General features: G+C 39.4%; 3 protein-coding genes across 5 annotated transcripts in view; 1 reads left to right on the top strand and 2 right to left on the bottom strand.

The window, feature by feature from the left end:
• Positions 1-23,574, top strand: part of LOC111243344 (uncharacterized) — a 27,404-nt gene extending 3,830 nt beyond the window's left edge. The window contains exons 3-5 of the mRNA XM_086977197.1: positions 333-18,954; positions 20,354-21,995; positions 23,033-23,574. Coding sequence (XP_086833323.1) covers positions 333-1,127 — 795 coding nt within the window. The 3' untranslated portion in view covers positions 1,128-18,954; positions 20,354-21,995; positions 23,033-23,574. The remainder of the gene's footprint in view (positions 1-332; positions 18,955-20,353; positions 21,996-23,032) is intronic.
• On the bottom strand, positions 4,170-10,140 carry LOC111243342 (insulin-degrading enzyme-like). Its single transcript, XM_022788733.2, has 5 exons — positions 7,839-10,140; positions 5,670-5,948; positions 5,229-5,415; positions 4,747-4,912; positions 4,170-4,309 (listed from the first exon to the last, which is right to left on the bottom strand). Exons 1-5 carry the CDS (start codon positions 10,138-10,140, stop codon positions 4,178-4,180), a joined length of 3,066 nt encoding a protein of 1,021 aa, XP_022644468.1. The 3' UTR covers positions 4,170-4,177.
• A 1,260-nt stretch (positions 23,575-24,834) lies between the features above and the next one.
• boca (LDLR chaperone boca) lies at positions 24,835-27,593 on the bottom strand. Of its 3 annotated transcripts, none has more exons than XM_022788741.2 (3): positions 27,266-27,593; positions 26,136-26,402; positions 24,835-25,605 (listed from the first exon to the last, which is right to left on the bottom strand). In XM_022788741.2, exons 2-3 carry the CDS (start codon positions 26,398-26,400, stop codon positions 25,325-25,327), a joined length of 546 nt encoding a protein of 181 aa, XP_022644476.1. In that variant the 5' UTR covers positions 26,401-26,402; positions 27,266-27,593; the 3' UTR covers positions 24,835-25,324. The 3 variants fall into 3 exon arrangements, with proteins under 3 accessions (XP_022644476.1, XP_086833325.1, XP_086833324.1); XM_086977199.1 differs by lacking the exon at positions 27,266-27,593 and adding an exon at positions 26,869-27,116; XM_086977198.1 differs by lacking the exon at positions 27,266-27,593 and adding an exon at positions 26,832-27,116.
• Positions 27,594-27,802: the final 209 nt, after the last annotated feature.

Consider the following 27,802-nt stretch of genomic DNA (forward strand, 5'->3'; position numbering starts at 1 on the left):
AGTTATAAATCTATATAATCGAGTTATAAATCTGCTGAGTAAATATCTTTTATAATACATTTGGTGAACAAGTTAAAATGTAATGCAGTTTTGTTTTATTGAGTGCAACAAAATGCATACTGATTGCGTAAAAAACTGGTTAATATTGTTGATACTTTAGGCAACAATCATTAAAATTCTTTATAATATTTTGATTACTGCAGCTATGATAACGTAATTGTTTTTTAAATAGAATTACATGAATTCGATGTCGTGCTAATATGCCGCTGAATACTTATATAGAAATAGTTGCAAGTTACCGTTTTTCGTACTATTTCATTTACTTCATTCAGCTTATTGATCTGACGAACTCACCGTCCAGGATCGATGATAACGTTAGTCCCGTGCGAAAACGTCCCCGACGAACCAGATCAAGTCGCGGGTCCTCTTTTAAGAGTTACGTAGGTCTACGCAATTACGTTCATCTAATTACTAGTGATAGCGATGATCATAGCGACTGCTCAGATAACGGCGGTGATTATCATATGAGTAAAAGGTCGTCACGCGTTAGCGACGCAAGCTTGATCGATCTGAACATTTCTCATCGAACTGAGCTGGATGATGAAACCGAAGGAAACATCTACAGAGTCGTCATAACTCAAATCTGTAACGAAGACGCTCGTGTCATAGTGAGACTAACAGAAAAAGACAACATGCAGAAACTGTTTTCGGAGGCAGCAATCATTACTGGCCGGAAAGGTATTCTGATGATGGGCTCAGAAGAGAATCGGCGCGAAGTCCTGCCAGAAGACACCGTCCAGAGCTTGGGTCTGTCTACCGTTGGCTTGACACGAATGGAGTTTGTTCCTATCAGCGGGCACAGCGATACTCACGGCGCGTCCCCAGCGGGGTTCAGAATCAAGTTTATTACCGGAAATCGCCGTGAAACGAAAGAGATCCGGTGTAAATCTAATGAGCCACTTGGAGCTATATTCAAGCGTTACTGTGTCGCGGCGGGCGTACAGAGAACCGATGTCGTGTTTAAATTTGATGATGAAATTATGGAAGATAATGGAACTCCTGCACAGCTGGGTATTGATTCCGGTGATATTGTCGAAGCACATCTTCAGCACTCGCATCGGAATTAAAAATCCATATATTGATTTCGATGCCAATTTAAACCATAACGAGTGCCATGGTGGTATGGAATCCGGCTGTAGATAAAGTAGCGTATATTATAATTCGACAGCTATAATATATAGTACATAGCAGTATTTTTCAACTTTACCTAGCACGACAAATGTACGGTTGGATTTTTGTACTTACTAATAAAAAAAACTATGGTTCAGTCTGTATTTATTAAACGTCGCGCATAGTTAACTGTAGAATTGTGAATTGTATATATTAGTCGGCACACCATTCGTAAATTTTTTTTATCAAAAAGAGATTCATTCTTGCAACAAAATTATGCGCAAGAGCCGGCATTTGCAGCAAAAAATTGAGACAGGCAGCTTTCCGTGTACTGTCTTTAAAGCTGCATCGTACATGGTTATGGACGACACGAACCTTTAGCTTGCAATTCGACTATCAGTTCACCCTTAACAACGCTGGACTTTTACGCGTACTTAACGCTGTATGTGTAGTTCACAGTAGAAACGTTGTTATTATCGAATAAAGCATTTCTGTAACTTGAAAGCAGAACTTACCTAAACGGTAAAGCAAACTTGTTTGGGCATGTACGAATAAACATTTTTTGACGGTCTCCTCAAGCTATTTATATATTACGTAACTTAGGATAGCGAAAGTGGTATAATTAATATATTAGTCAGATAATGTCGCACAGATTGCTTGTTTCCTACTCCATTAGTAATGGACTTATATATTTTGTTTGAAAGATATCATTTTTAATATTCAACCGAGTGTGGCGATAGTGCACATGCGTATCCTTGCGAATCTAGGAAGACGCAACCATTTACCGTTCTGACAGATCGGCCTCGATGCTGCTCAGTTCTAAAAAGATCTCAGAAGGTCGGGCGCTTATATCCGCATATTTATATTACGCGAAATGACCTTTGCAGGTTCGAAGAGTATTGTCTCTTGTGCAGCTGAACTAAATAGATATCAAAAATATAAATGACGCTGCTTAAAAATATGTGCACATGTGGGCCTTTTTTTTATCGTATTGTCAAAAGATATATTAATACACTGGGTGCCAGTTGTTAGTCTACAGAACTGTTCGACCTCGAATTGCTTACTTTTAGTTTCCTTTCGGTTTTCGAATACAGTTCGATTTACCAAAATGATTCGACTTAGTCATCTATTTGCAAAAAAAAAACCGATAATTGGGAATTGACTATTGGATTTTCGAATAGATCCCTATTAAATAGATCACTTTTAATAATAAGGAGCAGAACATGTCATGAGCCTTCGAAAAAGCAATAAGAAGATATCGCTTTTTGTATTGAAACATCTATAAAAATGGATGATTAAGAAAATGTCGGTTTTAAGTTGAAAACGTAATTTTTAACGTGGTGACGTTGTCTAAGGATTTACTTGACGTTAGTAGCCGTGTACTTCAAAAACGAGTTAGACCCATTGGGTCGTTTGCGTTTTTTACTTCAACGATCCAAAGGTCCTTTAATCTAAGTGGCTTATATGCAACAATAGTACATTAGCGTACGACAACAATCGTGTTGTTGGTTTATGAAGCGCATGAAATTTGCTAGTTTTCTGAGGATACATTTATTTTATGACTCTCTGACACGATATTTAACACCCTTTTACTAGTGCAAATTAGATGCAACGCACAACATGTGGAGAAAGAAATAAAACTTAACAAACAAGCCCGACTCTAATCCTATTCTTTTTCATGTAGTTCATTTTTATCGTAATAAACTCCTTGCATAAGATCGATTGTTTCTGTATTTGGGTACAAGACAAATTAGCAAAACGTTGGTCTGAAATTGTATGGCTTTTAATGGTTACTTGTAAGCGGCTTGTACGCTTGTGAATTTTTTAGACCGGTCGAAGTTGCTGCTGATTCTTATGTATCTAGTGATATCTCGTACTACCGTGATAAGTAGTCGTGTTGTGAAAATCTAGCTAAAAAGGGCAAAGCGTGGCGAGAGCATGTTGATGTACCATTCGACAACATCTATGATCATGAAAAGAAGAGTTCGGCCACCTATCTGTACCGGCAATAGTAATTCGAGTAGTAGGAGTCTGACCGCAATTTATCACGGTATTTAGGCGAATGAAGAACATGCATTCGCTTTGCTAAGCGAGCGCTTGTAGATGATGTAATTTTAAATGCCGTGAACAATGCTAAGGCATTGAGTAAGTCAACGATAATAAATAACGAACTACGCAATTACTTAGCTCACAAAGTTTATGCATTGTATTTGACAAAATTAATATCTGAACATGGAGGCGAAGAATATGAAAGGCACGTCACACGAATGATTGACGGCCGCTCCAAGTACCTCGAGTCGTGCCATTGGCACTGTGGCAGACTACCTACATGAGTGTTCTTTTCAACTCATATAACACTACTCTATATCGAATATATAATTAGACATGCCACTCTTTAATAAAGAACTGTCAAACATAAACACCGCAGATTGGAGTACACACGGTAATAGGTTCCGAATGCTATTATTTTTGGTTTTAGTATACCGTAGCTGTATCGGTGTCGGTTTGTGCTACTTTAATAAAATTTACATTGGGATATCCATTAAATTACACGGCTAATTTGAAAGCATTTAGTATATAGCCACGGTTTGCCATATGATTTCTTGAGACGCATTACACTGACTTGATACTGTGATCTTAGTGAAAAAGACCTCTCACAAGCAGTTGTTTTTTCCTCTACTTATTCTTGCTAAATATAAATCATTAGATATTCTTAACAATTTAAATGTAATCTGTCTTTATCCGACGTAACATCTTTGTTACCGACGGTTTTTTAAAACTTGAACACCTTTTTTGGCAGATTATTTGAAGTACTTCCATTACCAAGTCGAATTGTTAGGTGGTGAAACAGTTGCCACTTCTAGATGGACTCTTCGTTTCGTCTGAGCATATTTGGTTGTATGGGTAAGGCGGCAAATTTGATTCAGCGGTTCTGCTGCTGCGCGATAATCCAGAAGTAGTTCAGGGCGATTTAATCACTTAAGAACTGGATTACTGACCGAAGTGTCTATATAGACGGCGGCGACATACGTGCTATAGAACGATCCTTCTCAAATGAGTGGTATTCGTGGTCGGCGCGAAAGGAGTCGACCGACGTAACGTTGTAATTAGCGGCAGACCACTCGACCCGGCTCTGATCCTGCAACAAATAGAAATTCATTACAACTATTAGTGTCCTTGCAAGGCTGCGCGTAGTTGATTATTCGCCGTAAGTAGCAATTATCGGTGAAGTTGTCCTGAGCTTTCTAACTAACCATTAAAAAGATATGACATGATTATTTCATCTTTTTTTTTGTCAATGTATATTTGCCGAAAAGTTCATTGATTATGTACAAAATACTGCGTACATGCGTAAAAAAAGAACTCGAGAAAAAACTACTTTCAAGTTTATCTAGCATTTTAACACAAACTAATTTAATTTGCCCCCGTATCAAAACCTGGCGGGAACTCGAAACTTAACTGATCGGCTGAAATCTGTTTTTTTAGACAGAACGCCAAATCCTGTTTTCGTCTCCATACAAGAACGTATAATAAATATTCGAGCTCATATCGTTGTATTATAAAAGTCAAGCTCACCATGCTATTGCTCAAATAGAGCGCATAAACCGTAGTCGATTCTAACCGAACAAGGAACTTTTCGTAGAACTGTATGATGTCCTCTTTAGTTAGCGATCGCATCGCTGCTCCTTCTTTCGATGTCCGCTGAAGTATGTAACTTTGGTCCACCATCTCTTGCCAGAATCTAAAGAAAGAGTAAACTGTGAGCCTTCTTGTCAATAGGACATTAAACCGTAGTTCTTTGGTTAGCATGATATTAGATAGGTCCAATGTTGGAAGAACTATTATGTGAACGAAGTGTATAGTTCACACTAATGAGGGTGCAATTGACTTGACTATTTCGCTAAATTAATGCACTATTTGCAGAGACCATGTAATTGTTATCACCCTGTGATGATCTGCAGGTTGTACGGGTCGTTTTGAATCCTCTATGTAGCTCATGTTTAATTTGAATTATATTAAAAATGCCGAATTTTCGAGCGTTCGCGTTTTAAACACACAGTGCAGTGACGTCTTCCATTTTTTGAGGTTTCTTTAACTTCTGCTTCGTGGCGGTTCGTTTTTGCTCTGCAAAGGCCTCGTAAGTGAGTTTTGTCAAAAAGTCCTTGAAGTATTCTCGCACAAATTTCGCCAACCGGTCTTCTACATGGCTGAGCTTGTAACTCGTCACAAGGTAGAACGCTACTCCTGCTCCAGACATCATAGAACTCTTATTAGACTCGGATTTCTTTGAATCAAGTTTCACTACGAAAGGTTTGCAACAGAAGTTAGATCTACTCATTATTATCATACAAAAAGTTTGAGATCAACAATTTGTTTCTTAACAGCAAGACATTTGTCTGAGTCATTGGCCAACACGTAGGTCTTCAATTTTAGAGCGTTTATCATTGCAAACGAGAGTCATCATGCAGACTTCCAACATGTAAAATCTTAGTATATACCGAATGAACCCTGTTGTGCCTTGTCGACGGCCTGCACCATGTAAGCCAACTGTTCCTTAGTGCGGATCACATTGAAAAGTGGCTCTTTAATTAACTTCGCAAAAAGAGCGCAAAGCGCTACGAGACGATCCTCAGCGTTCCCAGCTCGATCCACTTCGAAAAACATATACAGGTGGTTTGATGAAAGCTGCGCGTTCACTTTATATTGACGATAAGCGACGCCACGACGAAGTTTAGCTTGACGTAACGATGGGGTGTCTAAGAAACTCAACACACCGCCTGCAAAAATATTAACAGTATTTTTTTTTTATTTAATAACTAATTATAGCCGGCTGTGGTTGTAGTCGTACTGTCGACTTAAGTAGTAAGTTGAGCAAACGTTTCATTGTACTGTATCGGATGCATATTCTGAAATTATAACTAAGTTTCAATGTTTCTAAGTGAAATGTCACTCTGAATTTTCCGTCACAACATACGGTAGGCTGAGCAATTCAAGTCTACGTTAGGACTTGATGTAAGTTTCAACGACGACGGCGTTCATCGTTCCTTTAAGCTAAGGCTTATTGTTGGTTGCCGCAGACTGTTAAGTGGCGTGAAGTCGCCGAATGAGTCTAGATATCATCCCGAATCAAAAATAAAAAAACGCAAAGAACGTACGGCAAAAAACAGAGTAGTTTGTCCTATCAAAAACAGCTTAAAAAAATACGGTTACAGTTAGCAAAAAAATACCTACTTCATTGTAAAAGTAGGTATTTTTTTGGAAATAGAAAGACAAAAAAAGGAACAACCAGTCTGAAAATTAATTTTAGAATTTTCTGCTACCTTTTAAGGCTGCGCTTGTTAATTTTCCAGGGCAAAATTTGAAGTGCAGCTGCCTCATGATTGAATACTTTACCCCGTTTCCCTGGTAATATGAGTTTATTTTCACGGCGTAATATAGAACAGTTATCATTCCTTTCATCATTTATGAGACTAATGCACTAAGAGACAATGGGCCACCACTGCTAATGGATAGCACTAATGCGTACCCGGGCATTAAAAGCTCACCGGTCGATCTCCATTTCCATTTCTCAATTGGATACCGGTAAATTTGAATACCGGTCTGAAGATTTCTAATCATATGCCCTCTTTCCAGTTCAGTGTCCCCGGGAAGTACGTACTGGCACATAGTGTCGGTGAAAAAAAAGTCTGATTCAAACGAACGATTTGATACGGCTTGGAAGGCGAAAATATATCGAAATAATTATTATGACTTTCTTTCGGACTACAAGCGTTCGCTATAGGAGTAGATTAAAGTCGTACCATGATCTAAAGACACATCTTTTTAAGTATTTCGTAAATGGTAAAATAGTGTTAAAATGTAACACAAACATTTTGGTCTAATGTGTCCGGCGTACACCGAGGACAGCTCATTTCGAATCTGGTTCGTACATAATGGTATTAGTGTGGAATTACGAAACATAAAAGCTCTAATCTCCGAATGCTAATTTTGAAATTTGGATTATAATATAATTGTTGAAGCCCGTAGCTACCTAGAACGTGCAAAAGAAAATATAGATGCCTATTGCTCTCCTGATGAAGAGAAATTGCGCCTGCGTACAGATTTTGTTTGATAATAGTTGAAATCATGTGTGAGTACTGCGTTTCTTAATATCATCAAAATATTAGATCCTTTTTCTTTTACCGCCGCAATTGTACATGTTTTAATTATAAATAGTAGTGGCCATTTTTCGCACTACTTTTTCTATAAAACTTGTCATTTTTAAGGTCATTATTATGAATCTAATGTTTGGCGTGCCATTTTACATAACATCGTAATTTTACATTAAATCAAAATACTGAACCAGAAGGTCAATGGTTTGTTCGTTCACGGCAAATGAAAAACTAAGCAGCTAATATGATGACTATCAAAATCAATAATAATTTGTTTCATAGAATTGAGAAATCTGCTTGATGTTATTGTGACTGCCTAGTTTAGTCTTCTTGTTATTAGGAAAGTCTTTAGCCTTTTTGGGGAAAATTTAAATGTCGTAGCAAAAAAAAAGCTACAAAAATTGGATCTGTTTTTCTTATTTATAGCAAGATTGGCAACCTCGAAATTTGAGTTCTACTCATATTGAGCGGAATAATTTGACTGTAGTCTAGATTAATCGAAATAAAGGCACGTACGTTTGAAAGTAGACACGATCGTCCCGGCAACAGATTTTGCTTCGGCGGAGACACTGTTGCCATGGATGAATGCTTCCACTGTAGAGTCGTTTCTTAATGTGTCCAGTATTTCCTGTGTTCGTTCCACGCTACAATTGCCTAAGCTGGACAATAGCTGAGAAAGAGAGAAATAATTTCTTTGTAGGTAAGGATTTATAAGGTCCTGGATGCTTGTCCTGCCCGTCTGTCGTTCATTAATGGTCATTAGCAAGTACTCTTCGTACTCTTTTTTTAGCTTGAAAAAGTCAGTTTGCCAATTGGCAATTCGATAGGTACTCAGGCTTTTCATTATTTTTTTAATTAAACTGTGCATGTGCTGGTTATAGCCGTCCACATAAATGCAAAAGCCCTCATTGGAGCGGCCTATATTGATGCTGAATCCAGCCAGACGAGCGTTATAGAACGATTCAGTAATCGAGTACATAAACAGTCGAATCATCATTTCGAGTGCCACAACATTCTCGACGCTTGATACAAGCTTAGGATGACGAATTATAACGAGGAACGTTGCGTATGGCATATTCAGGGATCTGTCCTGCATGAACCACATATGAAACGAGGATGTGTTGACGACAAGGTCCGGTAAGCAGTTATAACGGTCTTCACTAAGAGCTATACTGAAGTTGTCCGGAATGAGATCATTCCGTTCTGGTAAAGTAAAGTAGGGACTCGGTGTTGCTTTCTTCCATCGTTGAATTTTATCATCTCCAATACGTTCGACCTTATACCTGACATTATAGTAATGTTCCTGCTTGTCGGTTATGTTTTCAAAGCTCTTCGACTGTATGAATACCCGCATCCTCGAAGGGTCGATAAGGTCGGTGAAGTGGCTGATCAGATCTGCGTCGAACGTATCAAAGACATATCTTCCTGACAGTGCATGCCGCCAAGGAAAGTTATTTAGGTCTTTACATAGTGTAATTTGCTCCTCTTCAGTAAAATCTTTTCGAGGGTATAGGAAACTGTTGGTACTTATCGTAGCTATTTCGTCGAATAGCCACTTTTTAGGTCCGCTCTGCTTAAGCATAGCTACGTACTGAAAAATTGACCCAATAATGTCATCGACGTAATCAACTCCTTCGTTCGGTAGCTTTAATGATATATCTATGTAGTTATTACCAGGCATATCGTCATTTGTCGAGGCTTCCAGTTGAATTACGTGACCCTTCTTCTGTAGATTCGAGTAAATACTTCCAGCCCCCTCGTGGCCTAAGAGTGAGACTAAGTATTGTTCAGGTCTACTCTCGTAATATTTATCGAAGTTCGGCAGTGGAAAAATTAGTTTTAACCTTGTCTCGTCGTCGACAGGTACGATTTTAATAAATACGCCTAGATGTTCACCTAGATAGGGTGATGTCCAGTTGGGCAATGGTGTGTGCCGATTTACCAGGGACGAGAATGCTTTGGCTGCCAATTTCTCTAGCTGAGCCAGAGAGTGACTCGAGAACACGAGGGCGCTCATTAGATTCGACGAGTAATATTTCTTTATGAAGTTCATTACAGCTGTACGAAGATCAATGTTGAGTCTTTTAGCTGCCTTCTGAAGGCTTTCTATGTTGCCAATTTTAAATAGACTGTACGGATGTGCAAGATCGGCTGTCACCTCGTCGACCCGCTGTTGTCGTGTTTCATCATCATTCATCTTGTCACGGAACTCATTATCGACCGCATTGATCTCTAATTCGATAAGTGACTTTCTGCATAACGGAGCAGTGAAAGCAGACAAAAGAATATCGAGTGACTTGTCAAGATAATTGGGATCAATCTCGTAGAAGTAGCATGTCGCCGTTGCATCCGTTTGCGCGTTTGGAAGTGATCCATGCTTACTAATAAAAGTATCCCAGTCGTTTTCGCCCGGATACTTTTTACTGCCCATAAATAGCATATGCTCGGTATAGTGCGCGAGTCCTGGTAGCTCTGGTGGATTGAACAACGAACCGGCCTGAACGCAGAGCATAACAGAAGCTTCCTCTGCTTTTGGATCACTGCCAAGCAGAACACGCAGGCCATTGTGGAGCTCTAGGCCTTCGTACTGCCTTAAGACATAGTTACTGGGCCTGAGGATGTCCTGAGTGATGAACGTGACCCCTTCCGGGAGTTCATTAGGAGGAAGCAAAGCGAACACAATGGCGGAAAGAACCACGGTAGTGATTGTGAGCGTCACGGCGAGCACAGTATACATCCGTGAGAACAGGCGACTACGGCTAGATTTGATTTGTGGCAAATCCATGTCGAACTGAGACGGAATTTCTGGCCGAACCATTGTGTTACATTCATCTAAACGAGACAGCGGCAAGAGTTTTTGTACGTTCCTTTCCAGGTCCCTATATGTGTTGTCTCCGCGTCGCACTGGCAATTACCGTACACCCTTCATTTTCACAACTTGTATCAATTTATCTACCTAGTTCTATTCATATCAAAACATAACCAGATTAAACCAGTCTTCACAGCGGCTACGTAATTGTTTGTCGTTGAAATGTTTCAACAGCTTAATGAGCAAACCTTCATTATATCCCAATCTGCAAAGACATGGTTTCGAGGCATTTTTTCCAAGTTCAGATTGTGGCCTATTCTGTACATGTGATCTGACTGCGCTCCGGCTGTCACAGTGGACGCTCACTCTGTTTGGTAAATCTCGATGTGACTACTCGAGGTCTACCAGGTGTCTCTCTCCAGCCGTGTCATCTCACCCGCTCCGATTTCGTTGACGACCAGTTGTGACGGCTTTATCTTGATAGTCTTGTTCAAGCGGCGCGTTGCAGTTCCTGTAGCAAACTCGCACAACTCGATCGATGCCAACTGTTCCTCCATGTTTTTGCATTGGTCCAGTGGTACGCGCTTTCTCTGAGCTGATCGGCTCAGATCAATCTGACGATACTTGGCTTGGCTGATCTGATAAAGCCAGGCGATTGCGAAGAGCGTAGAAATTACTCCATTGTGAAGAGTTAGTAGACAACGATGGCGGTCGGTTCTCATAGGGGTGTGAAGTATTGTCTCCGACAGTTCAGACCGATTTGAAACGAGAGCATACACTGTGTTATCTTGTTGCTTGTGATCCTTAACACACCGCAGAAGTATCGCTAGGGGGCTAACAGCTGTGATGAACCCTTGTGCGCATATTGAGGAAGACCGACTTTTTGTTTGACGCACAGCTGCATGAACAAGATAAAAGCTTGGCTGTGTTATCTTTGCGTTTCGCAGCGAATAATTGGAATACGCAATGAAGAACTCGATTTGGCTCGCTCGTGGAATCAGTGTTAGCCATTTCAGTTAATACACCTTACGACATCCAGCCTTGTACGCACTCTTCATAGGATAACCTGCCCTCGAGAACGAAGCATAATTCCTCGTCTTATTTGATCCGTGTTTCTTTTAGATTTGAAGTCGAAACACCTCCTGCTGTGTTGCAGTGTATTAAGCCATGTCGAGGGTTTGGGTCCTTGCTTTTTGGAAGGAACTCTAGAGAAGTATCTTTAGAGGAATCTCTGTGGGCCCAAAGAAAGAATGTGATCTTTATGTTAAAAAGTCATCTTAAAAAGGGAGTTCTTTGTTGTAGTCAGTCTAAGAGCCATTGTAAACTCTTTTAGGGCAATTTGAAGATCTTTGAATGCCTTCATTTATATAACCTGTTAGGTAGTGGGCCTGAACGCGAACAACAATGCGCTTTACTCTAACATTTTACTGTCGGTCTATTTTAAGATTAGGATAAAGATTTAGAATGCGATCCGCTTATAATCGAAATAGCCAAACTTGTTTTCGACACACGACAAAATAAACAGTGTCCGCCAACTTTTTATAGTTTCAGTATTTTCCATCTTTAATCGGTGCCCTGTGTCTGTTAATACCAATAGTAGTCTAACATGTGTTTGTGTCGATCATTTTCTCTCTGTTTCAAATCGTTCGTTTTAAACACTACTGTAGAACAGGCAGCGCTCTACTTCAAAGCTTTACTGTTTCAATAAATCATTGTGATTGACGTAACTCCGAACTTAACGGACAATCTATACTAACGCATTTGTTTGCTCTCGCAACATGCCTACTTACTGTGCCAGTGAACAAGTACGATAAAGCTGTTTAGTCCAAGCAGACTTTGCAACAAGCATGGATCACAGGTCTTCATTCGGCATCGTTCCGTTTAGTTCCATTGATTTTAAATGTTACCAGGGAGAAAAAAGTTCCGTCGTGATACAAGCCCTATATCAGGGGAAGTTTGTTCAGCTGTTTAATAGGCAATAGTAGGCAAATAGATTTATCTAAGCCTGCTTTCCGACGTAAGAAACCTTCCCGCTTTGATGGGAGATTGTGCTATCCTATTACTGATACGTTTCTAAATATTGTGCATCACTGCTGCTACTACTACTACAAAAAAAAAACAGATATCAATCATATTTAAGTAGATTGGAAAGGGCTTCTCTGTTCGTAAAAATAATTTAGATTATTAGGACAATCAAAGGTGTTCTTTTGAACCATGTTGAAATTAAATATGAACATTGAGCTTGGTTTCGTTTAATCAACACGTCGTCTAATTGAAACAATATGTCTTCGTATTCGGCAGCGCTGTCCAAGTGTCGGTACCACACAATATAACATGTCTCGTCGATTTTGATTGATAAACCCAAAAATATCCATCGGACATAAAATGACGTCAGTCGATTCTCCATACGTGGGTCCTGCATTCATTGCACCACACAGTACGTACAGAGACTTACCAAGAATAATTATTTCGACTTAACATTTGTCCCATGTCGCCTTGTAGAGTAGGAATTATCGTCCTCTAGGGTCGCCTGTAAGACACAAAAGGGATTATTGGTGCCGCTAAGCAACGTCCCCTCAAAGACAGATTGCGCCTGAATTTCAGCAGTAATGGTGCTCATTTCACATAGCAATATCGTCCAATAATAGCCTCGATGTTTGTTAGTGCCATTTGATCCAATGCAACACTCCTGGGTTTCCTCGTCGTAAAGAAACTGGGCTTCAATGAAGAGGAATTAATCTGAATAAGCGATTCCGCATGGCCGAAATAGCTAGAATTAGCAGACAAGTCCATTAAATAGTGCGATTAATGGAACTGTTGTTTTTTTTTTGGTAGATTGGCCAACAAATTTAGTCTTTAGTCGAATTATGTAAGTATAGCAAATTTCAAACATATGAAAAGTAGAGTATGGAATGAATTCGTTTATAATACTCCTAACCGATTGACTGATACTTAACTCATTGATTTTTTTTCTGAGAACTGAAATCTCTCATTATCGGTGCCCTTTTTTAAACTTCTGCCTTAAATGCGCAAAACTTCTGCCTTTGATTGTTCTGATCTAAGTATTACAAACGTGTGGTTTCTATCTAGGGATCTAGTGCCATGCGATCTTTTTCACACTTAGTGTACAAATAATTGGTTATCATCGCATCTGCCAGGTCTGTAGGTAACGTACACTACAACATTATATCGCTATTCATTGAATCTAGACATGTTGTATTCTTTTGACACGAATAACCGTTCCCGGTTTGTCTTCTGATCCGATCGATATCTTTGTTTCGATATGCAATAAATAGATGGGTCCTCTGTGATTTGGCGTATGCATATGCGCACTGCATCGTATCTAAAATAAATTGTTCAGTATCGCGTGGATTATGTGTACGATAGTGGGTAAAATACATACGTTTAAAGATGGCTGTGGCACACACAGAAAATTTACTTCAGCAGAGACACTACATGAGTGAATAAATGTTTCGACTGTAGGGTCGCTTCTTAAATTGTCGAGTATCCATTGGGCTGATCATACCGTTACCCAGGATCGACAGTAGCTAAGCAATGCTGAAGTAGCTTTCCTGTAATACGGATTTACAAGAAACTACAAAGTCCTATATGACGTTCATGAGTCATCATCTGTAGCTCCGCTTTGTAGTCTCTATCCGGCAATCTTCAATACCGTACGATGCAAAATGCACTAACAATTTTCTGAATAGTGCTGATGAAGCAAAAGCTCGCCAGTGTAACGTCCTACCTGAATGTCACATCCGCTCAAATGGGCCTCATAAAAGGTCTTGGCGACCATGTACCGAGATGCGCAAATCATCACTTCGAAGCAGGCCACGTCCCCGACACTCGCGAAACAACGAACACAGCATTATACGTGGCATATTTAGAGACCTGTCCTATATGAACCGGGACAAGAGTTCGTTAACTATGAGCTTTAATATGCAAAGATAATAGTCTTCATAGAGTGTCAGGCTAAACTTGTCCAGAATAAAGTGGCTCTATTCCGGTAGACGTGGAGTTGCTGCTAGAAATCGTCACCCATCATTGAAATTTGTCAATTCTAATGTGCTCTACCTTATAACTAATAAAGTATAATAAGATTCCTGCTGTAGATTAGCATCACGGTTGCAAAACAAATACCCCCATTCCTGACAGATCAATAAGAGCGGTAAATGGGCTGATCAGGTCTTGGTCGAAACACATATTAGATTCGTGTGATGCTCTCTGCAAGAAAAACTCCGCAGATCCTGACACAGGTGAACTAGGGCACTTGCGATTAAGTACCTATGACAACTTTGAAAACTGTTATTATCAACCTTGACGAATTAATCGAGTAGCGATTTTTTCGGTCTTTGTTGCCTGAGCATGCCCACGTACTGAAATAGGGCAGTGATAATGTCATCGACGCAGTCGACTCCTTACTTCGGTAGCTTGAATGAAATGTCAATATGATAATAACCGGCAGTATCGCCTTTTATTGTGGCTTCCATCCAGGTTAGTAGGCCTTTTGTGCGCAGGTCCGAATAGATACTGCCAATCCCCCCGCGCCTCAAAAGTGTTGCCGAATAAAGCTCGCATTTAGTTTTATAATGTTTGGGAAGATCTGGTAGTGGGAAGACCAGGTTCAGTCTTGTCTAATCTTCGATAGGTACAATTTTAATAACCAGACCGAGATGTTCATCTAGATAGGGTGAGGTCCAGTTAGGTATCGATACGTGCCAATACTGCAAAGGCGACGGCCACTTCGTAACTAGGTCCTCCAGCTGAAACAAAGAGTGTCTGTCTTGAGAAAATAAGTGCGCTTATTATGTTCGATAAATGGTGCTTTCTTATTAAGTCCTCATTAAGTCGGCGAATATTAATTTTGAGTCTCCTGGCCGCCTTCTGAAGACACTCGATGTTTCCCGTCGTGACCTAACGCATGTTTCAAATCAGCTGTGACCTCGTCGAAGCGTTCTTGTCGTACTCGCTCGTCATTAATTAAGTTCCTGTACTCGTTCTTATTTGATCAACGATTTCGTACGAAGCGGAGCTCCAAAAACAGCCATAAGGATATCGAGAGATTGATCAAGATAATTAGGATCGATGCCAGACAAATGACAAGTTGTCGATTTATACGTGTGCGCCTTTAAAAGTGAGCCCTTACTTGCCAACGAAGGGGTTCAATCGATTTTCGTCCGGATATTTTTTTGCGGATATATTCCGAAAAATGGGCATGCCCTTACAGCTCTACTGAATTTGACAAGGAGCCCACATGAACATAAAGCAGAACAGAGACTTATTCCGGCTTCGGATCACTACCGAGAAGAGCACGGAGAACGCATGGCTCGACGCCTTCGTACTACATCAAGACGTATTTGAACCTCGTAGAATGTCACGAGTGGTAAACATGATCCCATTGAGGAGTTCATCGCGCTCCTTTGATACAAATAAAAAAACATGATGTCAGACAAAAATAGGTAAAGAATACCAACAAGTATGACAAGCGTGATCGATATTCATGGAGGTAAGAATTAGGCTTGACTGGTGGAAAGTTTATATCAAAACGAGACAGACCTTTTGGCTGACTCATTGGACCACACTCACCCTAGCGAGATGGTGGCGATTCTTCTTCTTCTGACGTATGTCCAGTATATTATACCTGCTACTTTTCACTGTTATCTATTCAATACTCTTAACATTTTTTAATCAACCTATCCCTCAAGTTCTACGAATACAGAAACGGGTCAAGAAACTATGTTCCGTAAATCGGTATATTGGTCACACTTTCATCGGCTGATTGAAAACCTTTTGTAATTTCATTATAACGCGTTTAATTCACATTTAAAAAAAAAATCTTAAAAAGGCGGCTCAAGGTGTCGAGTGCTCCGTGTTGTCACGTCGACCCAGGGACCGATAATTCTGATAATACAACCTGGCTGCTCTAGTACAACCGGCTGGTGGTGGCAATTGGCATGTAGGTCCGCACTGCAACTCTTCAGCCCGAAACATCGGTCGATAGATGTCGCTGTCAATAGATGCCTAGACGTAAAGTGGTGCCCCTAATAGCTCCAGTTCATCTTAAGCATAAAATTTTATATTTCGTTAGATAGAAGAAACTCTGTTCTTCGAGCCGCTTTTCATTAAACTATAGCATTTCGCACTTATTGGACCTAGCAGTTACCCAGTCTGTCAATCAGTCAGCTGGCCCATCGGCCTCACGGAAACCGTACCTAATACACGTACGTATGTGAAGCATTACAACGACCAGACGCATCTCGAAGGGAAGGGAGGGCAACGGCGATGAACAACGTTCACTCCATTCAGGTCGGCAATCTCCATTGTTTCCGTCATCGGTTTATCCCCCGACAGTGGTTTTCTTAATCAAGTACAACAGTCGATCAATGAATAAAAATTTACGAAGTGGAGTTCTTTTCGCCTTTAGGTTAGGTAGAAGCGTACAAACACATCGATAAATTAGATCTGGGCAGGTTTACGTGAACTGGTGGTGACGTAACGGGGAAGTCAACGTAGAACCTAGCTGATCTTTGAGGTTAATCGCTATGATACTGAGTCTGTAACACCGGCAAATATGTATCCTTTTTAATAACGATTAACGCTAAATTGATTTCCTGGAGCTTCTTTCAATCGTTTTGAATGTCATAAATAAACTCCATCGAACAACAGATTCGATCGTTAGTATATCTATACGTAAAACTAACTGATTACGCCAATGTTGTTTCCTTACTGTAGTTGTCTATTTTACGTACTTTGTAGTCTTTAATGCATAATTACTTATCTACATACGACTTAGTAACGATTTTAGTAAACTCGAAGATTCGTTACTGAAGTTTCCCGGATTGCGGTGACCAAGTCTGATAAAACAAAGCTATTTTGCTAACCTTGTTCATAGTTCTACATCTCACTGCTTAACCTTTATATACTGGCACAGGTGATGCCAAGAGAGTACTAATCTACTTTTTCTAAAATGAAGCAAGTTGAAGAGATCATCATATTTTCATGTGGATGCACTTACTGAAGCTTCTATTGCAGTAGGTAATAAACAATTTTCATCGTACAAGATTATTGATTTGAAACATCAAAGCACTTTAGATTAAACATCTGAGAATGAGATTACTTATCCAACAGCGAAAATGGAGGTAGGCGGATGATATGAGTCAATGAAGTGACAAATGAAATAATTTACCTCTTCGTGGTGCATTGTGGACACCATAACATGTTCATGCATTGAAATAATCTGAAAGCTTAAATAGCTAATTCGACGATTGTATTTTTATTATCTCTTTTCTCTCTAGTGACTCTTTTCGTTCCTTCGTCACTTTCACATTTGAATGAATTGTTCCGTTGTGTTGCATATAAACGCGTAGTCCGAACAAAAACGTTACCAAAAGCCTGAGTAGACCTAAAAAAGCCATTAAGACTGCAATTTATAAACAAAATTTTTGAGAGTTATCATTGCCAAGCAACTATGATTTGTCACTGACGTGTTACATGTCTGACATCTTGGGTATTTCTTACGTAACATTACCATCGTATCGTTATCGACTCTATGACAATTCCAACACTATGTAACGATGAAAATAGAATCGAAGCGCGTAGTAGCAATAGTAGTAGTAGTAGTTGTAGTAGTAGTAGTTCTAGTAGCAGCAGTAGTAGTAGTAGTACTAGTAGCAGTACTAGTAGTAGTAGTAGTAGTAGCAGTAGTAGTAGTAGTAGTAGTACTAGTAGTAGTAGTAGTACTAGTAGTAGTAGTACTAGTAGTAGTAGTACTATTAGTAGTAGTAGTAGTACTAGTAGTGGTAGTAGTGGTAGTATTGATTGGTTTGATTTGATTTGATGAAATACGTTATTCTGTATACACGTTTATTTTGTAATCAAGACGTAATTGTATTCCTCTATATATGAAACCCAACATACATGGGTGTCAGCATTTAGGTCTCAAGTGTGTATTATACAAATATCACACTTTTATACCTCGAGCAAATTGTTAAACGAAAAAAGCTAAACGAATTGCACAAATGGCTTCTGCTAAATTTAAGTGAAAAATCATAAAGAAAGACGAAGACGCTTACCTCCCTTTGTTCCGTGTCAACAAATTGTGACTTATGATGAAAAATTGTTCCTCTATGATAATTCCAGATGGTCACGTCATTATATAGGTGCAACTGAACCGTTTCCTTAAAGGCAATGTAGTGACTATAACAAAAATGCACGAATCACCTTTGAAGGCCATCATTCACCTTATTTGCCAAATATTGCTCCCACAGATAACCACTTTTTGTCAAAATCTTGACAGCTTTTCAGTGCGAAAATTATCCAAATTACACACGATGTTGAAATTGCTTTTTCAACTCGTTTGTATAAATATATATAGCAGATATCGTGAGCGATTGATTCGTTTGGCTATCTTTTAGGCAACATGCATAATCAATATCGTATTACCGCATAACATCAGTGCAAAGGTCTCCGTCTAAACTGTTCGTATGAGATTTCTGCGTTATGTTTATGGTGATGGTTGATGTAAAGTGCGCAAAGTGGAGCCAATTTATTCAGCAATATGTACAAAACCATCCACTATCTTTAGTTGCGTAGGGCAATATTGGATTTGGAAACCTATGATGTAAGGAACAATATGCCTTGCAAAATGGCATCGTCTCAGTCTTTCAGGTTGCCGACTTCCAGGGTCTGTGACAAGATATCCATCATGACCTGAAACAGGTAAAACTGTCCTGGAAGAGCATCCGTCAGGGCAACTAAACGAAGGCAGCTTTTGAAGCTACATTTATTTACCGAACTATTTAGTCCTACATCTATTTATACGTAAGTAGTACGAAAGAAAAGAAACGTCCTCTATAGAGTTCTAATGTATTATGCCTAAAATATTTTTTAGTTAGTGTCGATGTATTTAGAATAAGTGAATTGATTTTAAATATCAATGCACTTGATCAGGTTTAAATTTACGGTCAATTTCTATTTTAGAGCTTGAATAGCTAAGCCAACTTCAAATATAGATACCTACTGTAACGTTCTAGCAACTCACTTAAATACTAGAAATTTCAAACTGTGTGTCAATGTATCAATTCATTAGTTCAACAAGTAACATCAACTCTACAGATCTATATGTGTACCTAGGTAAATATAAATGAGCATGAACTGGAGAGGGAAAGAAAGTAACAACCTAAAACAAAATTGCCGAATATTTACTAAGCTCCCGAACCCTCGCATGATAACCCAAGCTCTTTTAATCAACTCGTTAGCATTCACCATCAAACATACATAAGTACATCGTAAGAATGAACGTAAGAATTTAAGATGAAGACGTCCCACGATCACGCACCATTGAAACAAACAGAACAGTCGACAATTTGAAATTTCTTATACGATTGTGAGTTATATATGCGTTGATTATATTACGCATCAAGTATCTGATACTATGTAGCCTTGATGCATGACCAGGCCGTCCAGTGGAACGTTACAGTGTGACTAGGGACACACAATTATCCCACAAGCCCAGGAGAAATGCATAACGTCCATTTCTGGGGACTTATAATAGCGAACAGTAAACACTACTTATGATCGTATCTAATAAGAGTAATAGCAAGTCTAACAACAGAAACTGGCTTGTCACAGAACACTGAGAATTCGCCTGTACGTCGATGGTACAAAGCACAAGTATAGAAGAGATGTGCTGCAAGTGGTTTATATATAGCACTTTATTATCTCATGCTGGCTTAAGTTATAAGGAGTTAAACGCGATGCTGTACACAGACATATTTTATCCTAAAAATGCTATATGCAAAGTACAGCCAATAAAAGGATATTGCGTTGCGGCTGTTAGCTTACCACCAAATTGACGAGCCGCCGTCGCCGCCGCTGCTTCTAAAAAAAATTAGCGATTACAATCTCCTTCGGACTTTCCGTACAGCTATACCTGGCGGCCCTATTCGCCCCGGCCAGTCGAGGGACATTACTCAGTCATTAGAATACCATACTCAGCATCCAGTCAGCAAACGAGCATCTTGACCCCAAGCCTCAACGGTAACCGGCTCCAACTACATTCTCTGCGGTCACGCCATAATAGGTAGTTCCATTGTATTACAACTGTAGTAGTTTCCACTCTGCTAATATGCCTGAGAAACCGTGTACACATAGATCAATAGCCTTGTCGATGTACGTCCCCAACAACTGACATTGTCTCTCTGTTCAATGTGATTTACAGAACTGAACTAGAAGAGTTTCCAACAAAGAACTTTTGAAGAGGCTTCCATCGTGAAAGCACAAGAAAATATGAAGAACGAAAACATTTGACACGAACAAGGACAAAAGAAATAGAAGACGGGAGCTGTAGCAGCAGCGATGGCTCTGATGACGGTGGGCAACCAACTGATCAGCTGACATTATTTTACGTAACGGGCCTCAAATGAAGAACAACTATTGCCATACTGCCACGGCGGACCCGAATTACGCTGCTGCTGCGACGCAAACGGTACTGGACTGGAAATGCTCGTTGCCATCTCAACAACGTTAATCTGAGACGTTAATGCTGAACATTGCTGATAATCACCAGCACCAATAGTGGTGACGGCGGCTAGCTCGTCGCAACTCCGTCGATCGTTAGTCGATCCATCGGTGGTAACGGTAAGAAGAAGAATCAAAGAAGGTCCTATAGCTTCGATAGACAAAATAGGCCGACAGATTAACAGACACCTCGGAATGACGACTGAGCATTGATTAGACGGGAAAATAGACAGGTGACAAGTCTCACCCCCAGACCCCTACAAGTAGCCATCACTACGGTCACAAAGAACCAATTACGAACAGAATCCAACATAAGTAAAAATTGTTGTTGATGTTGTTGTTATTGTTGCTGCTGCTGCGAATAGTCAACTATCACAATTGCCATCAATAGCTTTGCATCCCTCGCGACTAAAATAGTACGTGTCCTTGCCACGCATACTGACGTATTGAGTAAGTTAAAATATTATTTGTGGAAGGGGGGGGGGGGGGGGGGAGGGTCGCTGTTTGCCCAGCGTGTAGTAGATATAATGCCTCTTCCCATGAGGTGCGCACATAGATGAGCCGCGATGCTGATGATTTTCGAATGTCAATTTAGAAATCCATCTGTCAATAGAGTGAACAATAATGCCGTGATCGCTATAGCCTAGCAAACGAATCTGCTGAAAAGAACAATGGATTTACAATTTTTACAGACCACCAAAGAATCAATTTTTACTTTTATTCAAATAAGACTGCGTTACTGCAAATTAATGGGTGTCCATTGAAAGACGGGTTTAGTGCTGAAATTTCGATTAGGAGTGGATTATTCGTGGCTCTAATGAATTTATCGTTTACGTAGAAGGCCTCACAGCTGGGGTATTGAGCTAGAAATTATACACTAGGCCCACTTGTAATTCTAACATATATGCATAAAATGAGTACCACTTATGCATGATAAAAATCTCCAGTACATATTCATCAATGGACGTTACACCTGAAATGCATCGAGTCTTATCTGTTTATATGTACATGTAATAAATCGTACGTTACTAAACGCGATCCCTTATAATCATATTCATCGTCTAGCCGTTATAGTCGGTACAACAGTTTTGATGCTCTAACACAGTTTTCCCGTCGCCCAAGTGGCATTCGTTTCCAGAAGCCCTTACTTAATCAAGCGTAATTGCCGTCAAGCTGCATGATTCAATCTGCTTTACTTCAAGTCCACTTCACTACTCAATCAAGGCTTGGCAAAGCGCGTTCTTCCATGAGCAATATGTGATTTCCCGCAATTCGAGCCAGTTGAATACTGAACGGTGTTGCCCAGGGCTGAGACACAGCATCGGGATAAGATCCTCGACCAGGTGCGTTCACGACAGAGTGCGGCGTTCCTTCTCATGGAAATCGCATGCTATATATGAGTAAACTTCCTAAACGAACAGTCCCCCGGATGAGTATACCCATTAAACTACCACAGAGCTAGTAAGCATATCTAAAGCTGATGTAATCTATGTTTATGCTGAACCCATATTTAAATTGATTGTGCTCCCACTAGGCTCATTTCGTTCGAGATAGCTTGTCTTTTTTAAAAAAATGTCTAATATTATACATAAGCATTTATATCTACATAGCGTTAGCTTGATTGATACCAATTACAATTTTGGTTCATTGAGTGACAGCTTAAACAAATACTTGGCGAATTCTCTTTGAACATTGGCATTCGCGATAGATTAACAGATCTTCTTAAGAAAGCTATAGTGTATTGCCGATCCAACTTTCTCTTAAGAATTGCTTTTTCCAAGAGTAGTCTTCAAGATATCTTTCTGCTTTATTTCAATTCGACCTATAGGTATTATCCACAGCTTGAAACTAGTGTCTTCCCAAGCAGACCGTCGATAATAACAACGCGACATCATTTTCTAGATCACAATAAACCTTTATTGAGAAGAAGAAGAAGCATTAGATAATAATAACGATAAAAATTAAAACTGACACCGCTAGAATAAAATATCAGCAGTAATTATACTTAAAATGAATTTCCATGAAACGCAGACCTACGTAGTTGCATACATTTGGACCAGGTTTCAACGAAAAATTTGAAATCTATTTAATTGCTGTCTTGACACCACGAAACGCAAAACTTACAAGGAAACTTTTTATTTAAATGCGATGAAAGCAGTACGACGAGAAACTTAAATTTCCCACGTAATTCCGATTTGATTAAATGTACTTATTAGAACATAAATTCTAACAAAGTTCAAGTACAAATATCAACTAAAGTTGTAAATAACCACTTACATTTTACACAGAATGGACGTAATACAAATAGTAATGCAAACACTTTTCTCTAACGCGTACGTCAATGAATCTTATATGCTTATATAATCTTACTGTGCGCTAGCACCCGGTGCCCATTAAGGACCAACAGAATCACCGCTCTGTGATGTCATGGCCACAGGAGCGGCAAAGGCAGGAGTTAAGACAATTGACCTATTCAGCCGCCAGCAACCATGCACGTTTCCAACTAGCGCTACATCAACAAAATAATAACGCCAACGAAAAGCAGTATCATTGATGATCACAGCGGGGGGTGATGGCTCTTTTTCAGTAACCTGAAATACTACTAATTCAATTCTCTGCCAGCCATCAATGGTGAATCACTTATAAACAACAAATACATTTATAGAAACATATTATGTCGGCCGATGAAACAGCTTTGACCGAGTTGGGTGAATCCAAACAACAGATAAAATTCAAGGTTTATGTTCAATTGACAGTCGTAGTATTCCGATCGTGTGTTATCATCCACCCAAATAAAAAGTCTTTAGCTACAATAATTTCACCGAGATGCCGGACACACGAAACGGTGGAAATCGAACAGGATCTAGATCTCATTATCAGCATATGCAAAATAAACACAGATTTGTGTATATTTTCGTTGGATCCTTTTTGTTATTACTCGACTGTTTCCGCTTTCACTTGCCAAGCATAACAGTCTGGACGCATCTTGCTGTTACCAGTTGCTGACTAGCTCAGCCTCTGTGTCATTCACAGATATTGATCGTGAGTTCGACCATGACAACAAGCACTAGCTACTAAGATGACACGCAAAATACATTATACAGGCGGCACATACGGTGGATACCATAGACAGAGGAAAGAAAAAAGAAAGTGTTATAACGTAACTTTACTGTCATTATTTATGACAAAATCATTAAAGAAACACATAATAGTTTTATTGTATCATCTGATTTCGTTGTCGGCGATGCGATCAGATGCAAGCTTCTAAACACTGGCATCTAATTGCATCATGTCATGACATAACATGAATTGCGGAATGAGTGTATCTCTCTGGATACGATACGTTGCCGGGACTGCTTTTTCGATGACGCCTTGGTTCATGTGCTTCTTATTCACCCCCTAGAGCCTTGCCACTTCGTCACTGGCTTCTATAGAGACTTGACCAGATCAAAGCTTTCTTCAAAGTGTTCTTTGCCATTCGTTATTTGTGCACCCCTATTTGCACGTCTACAGTTTGCTACGTCACTAACCGTCAAAAAAGAAATTCGAGCTATTGCAAATGCGGGAAGAATCACCCGCATCAATATGAAATATTGGTGCATTCGTCAAACAATTATAATAGCAGTATATAGGGAATCGAAAGTCAAAGTGAGGTTCTCAGTATTTGCATTCGTATAGGACGTCACTGAATAGTATCAAAGACCTGTCACGCGCAGAACATGCGAAATAATTTGTGTGGATAAAGCAAAGCATTATTTACAATGGCTAATGATTGTTAGCGTACCCTATATATCGAGATCCAACACTGCTATCGATGTTACGCTACGTATCGTAGCGTCACGCACATAACATAATTCGATAGTTAACTTACGTGGTCTGTGAATTAATTCTAGTTAGAACAATTTCCTACCGTGTGGCATATCGCGCTACAGGGATAATGGTAAGTCTTCTATTCACTCCAATCGCTTAGTAACGAATAAAGCTAAGGAACCTAAAAAAGAATATTCCATTTTCCAACTTAGACTAGCGCCATAGACTAGCGCAGAATGTTTAGTACAATCGAAGAAGACGTAGTGCAAAAAATCGACCATAGCTTGCAAACAAAGATGTTGAAGTACAAAAAACAAAAGCTTCGGCCAGGCATGTGTAGTACGATATCAGACAATGAAACACAAACACTAATTCGTTGGGATCCAACAACTTTTTTATTCACGTCACGACATCCTCTATAGGCTAGCCTGAGTGTCTCGCTGAACGTTTCCACAGTTGGCTTCTAATAAATATCTCAATTCACACTGACGATCGAATTTCGAAGCTGAAGATCGCACATAAGCACAGTTTAAGACTTCAGGCCCAACTATCGCTCTTTTCACTTCATCTGTGTTTTTATTGTACAATAATAATTGCAATAGCGTTTCTACAAGCATTTGTTATTTACCCTATTTAAATGCTCCGCATCGCTATAAGAAATTCTATTATTAGCGTTAAGTATTGCTAATCAATATTTACAGATCATGGCCTCGCGGTCAATTAAATTAAATTTTTGCTAAGCATCATCTGCCTACGAATTTGGCATTGGAAGTAGGTGTACGGAGTAGAAAAACATTACATCACTTTCAACAGTTGAATATATAAATATCAGGTAGATATCTATCGATTTATCGTAATCATCTTAGAGTTCATCTTTAGGTCTGTTTTTAGCATACTTTCCATAGTAAGGTTTATTTTCAATAGTGATCTGTTCGAAACCTTCCTGATCGACAAGAAAGTCCTTGGCCTCCCAGGCCTGTGAGCCGTCCTTGAACATAAAGATGAACCTGTTATCAGCAATCATGTATCGTTCAACCTGTATATGATTGTTGTGTAAAGCTGTCTGCCACAATGATGAGAGTTGCTCTGTCTTATCATGGGATGTTGGCTCCGAGGTAGTACAAAATGTCATCAGCGTCTGACCTGTTTAACAATTCGACATTAGAGACATTCACTTACTGTATTATTACTTCCTTGATCCTCTTCGAAAGTCAAGATCATTCACGTTTAAACCTAGTTTTGCCAACATGATCCTCTATAGAGGAATCGCCGTCCCTGTAGTGCGATGCTCTAGCATTACGAGTTTCAGCTACCACTATGTTTAATTGTATGGCAAAAATTATCACGACCCAAAAAAGAGCAAGTCACCTCAAGTGACGGCTTGACAAGTTTAAGGTAATTCAAACTGTGCGTCTATATGTTTCCTTGTTTCTAGCCAGTGCCTATTATTATTACTGTTCTTTTGAAGAAGAGACGCTCTCAACAAGTGGTTCAATTTTTATTTTGCAGCGATTTCACGTTCTTTGTCATAATCTAACGTTTAGCCAAACTTAAATAACACACGAGTTAATGAAATTGAACTGATCTTTCTCAGAGTAAACTTTGACAAACAACAAAATTTATTATAAAATTTGTCAAACAAACACAAATGTAAGTTCACAAAATGGACCAACCTTTTTTGCTGAGTTTAAGAAAGCTTTCTGGGTTACTAGGGTCTAATTTGCTCATATCAACCTTTGGTGGGGGCCGTTTGTGCTCCGGAATATCGTCCTCGTCAACTTCGTCATCTTCGTCCCACTGCTCAAGAAGCCGTTCGACGTCGACATCCGTGTAATGAATAGGGTCTTTTTTCGCCCAGTCTGGCTGCTCTTCGGCTTTCTTTGCGTTTACTAACGAAAATGCCACCAGACTAAGTAAAACTAAAGTGGGTCCATGCATATCTGTAAGCACGGAGCGAAGAGTACTTTGTCATTTCTCTCGAAAATAGTTAATCTTCGTTTCATATCAATTACAATACCCTATTAATCAACCGCGGGTGAATCGCGATATGGCCAACAAACAATTAATGTGACAAACTAACGTTTTAAAAACGACTGATGCTTTCATTTTTTTCAGCCTAAAACAGGCCGTTGTATTTATGCGCACAAACGGCTTTGGATCACCTCTTTACCACATTTATTTATTCCTAAAATGTAATCATTTTATCAGTTGTTAGAATTAATAATCTTACACAGAGCTGGGTACACTCAAAATCGCTTTGTCGTGTGATTTTTGGTAGATTATTATGCGTGGCAAGTGCGTGAACCCGCGTTCATTAAGTAAGACCAAGCCTTTTATATACTATTGAATTAGATCATGAAATAATGTACCTATTTATAATTAATTGCTAATTAAGTGGTGAAATACTTTCGTTCTCTGGGTTGTAAACAGAGTGATAACATGACAACGTATTGCTTCACACGTTAATTCGAGCTACAGTCTTTTTTGCACTTTGCTCCGAAAACAATAACATCATAACGAGAACAGTGTGACGTAATACATTATAGTAAATACAAGTATAAATTACAAGCACAACACTCAAGAGGTGCCAAAAATCGACTTCACCAATATCTCTATATGAACAAATCTTCGTATGGCACGCAGAAGGTATAAATGCACCGACGCCAGCAGCTATATAAAGGCAAAATTTGTTTATTGACGGAGATTTTCATACTTTAGTAATAAAGCTAGTATTTTAAAAGAAGCCGGTATCGATATTCGCAAAGATTTCGAACTGTTTGCAACCGATATACAATTTACCCACCTATCGAAATTTCGATGTTTTCAAAAGTTTCAATTAACAATTTATTTGACGGTCGGACTATATTCCACTAATCACCACGCGAATACTTCCTTTTACTCCAACAATAATTGAACAGTCAACTAGCTTTACTAGACAGACACCCCTTCAGACAGTTGCGGGATACAGTTGCCGAAATGGGCGATTCTCGTTCGATGGCGTTTTGAAATTTCACGTGGCGGGAGTCCAACACTCACTATATATGTCTCCACGATTATCTCCACTGCAGCGACGGTGTTTCTTCTACAGAGAATAATAATGGCAAAAGTAGATGCTAATTTTTACTTCGATTTTGCTTTGTCAAATTGATGCAGTGTTATCCATTTACCCAACAGGTGAGAAATCGCGTAGAAAATACGCCTAAAAATAGAAAATGATTTTTTTTAATGAGTTAAAAATATGGAAACGTGTAAAATAAATAAGTAAATGAGCTACAATTGTGAATTAATAATAACGGCGGGGTGTGGTGGCAAGGGGTCTGACAAAAATCAAACAACAAAT

This window comes from Varroa destructor, unplaced genomic scaffold (assembly GCF_002443255.2).
Source record: "Varroa destructor unplaced genomic scaffold, Vdes_3.0 BEIS01000001.1, whole genome shotgun sequence".
Lineage (NCBI taxonomy): Eukaryota > Metazoa > Arthropoda > Arachnida > Mesostigmata > Varroidae > Varroa > Varroa destructor.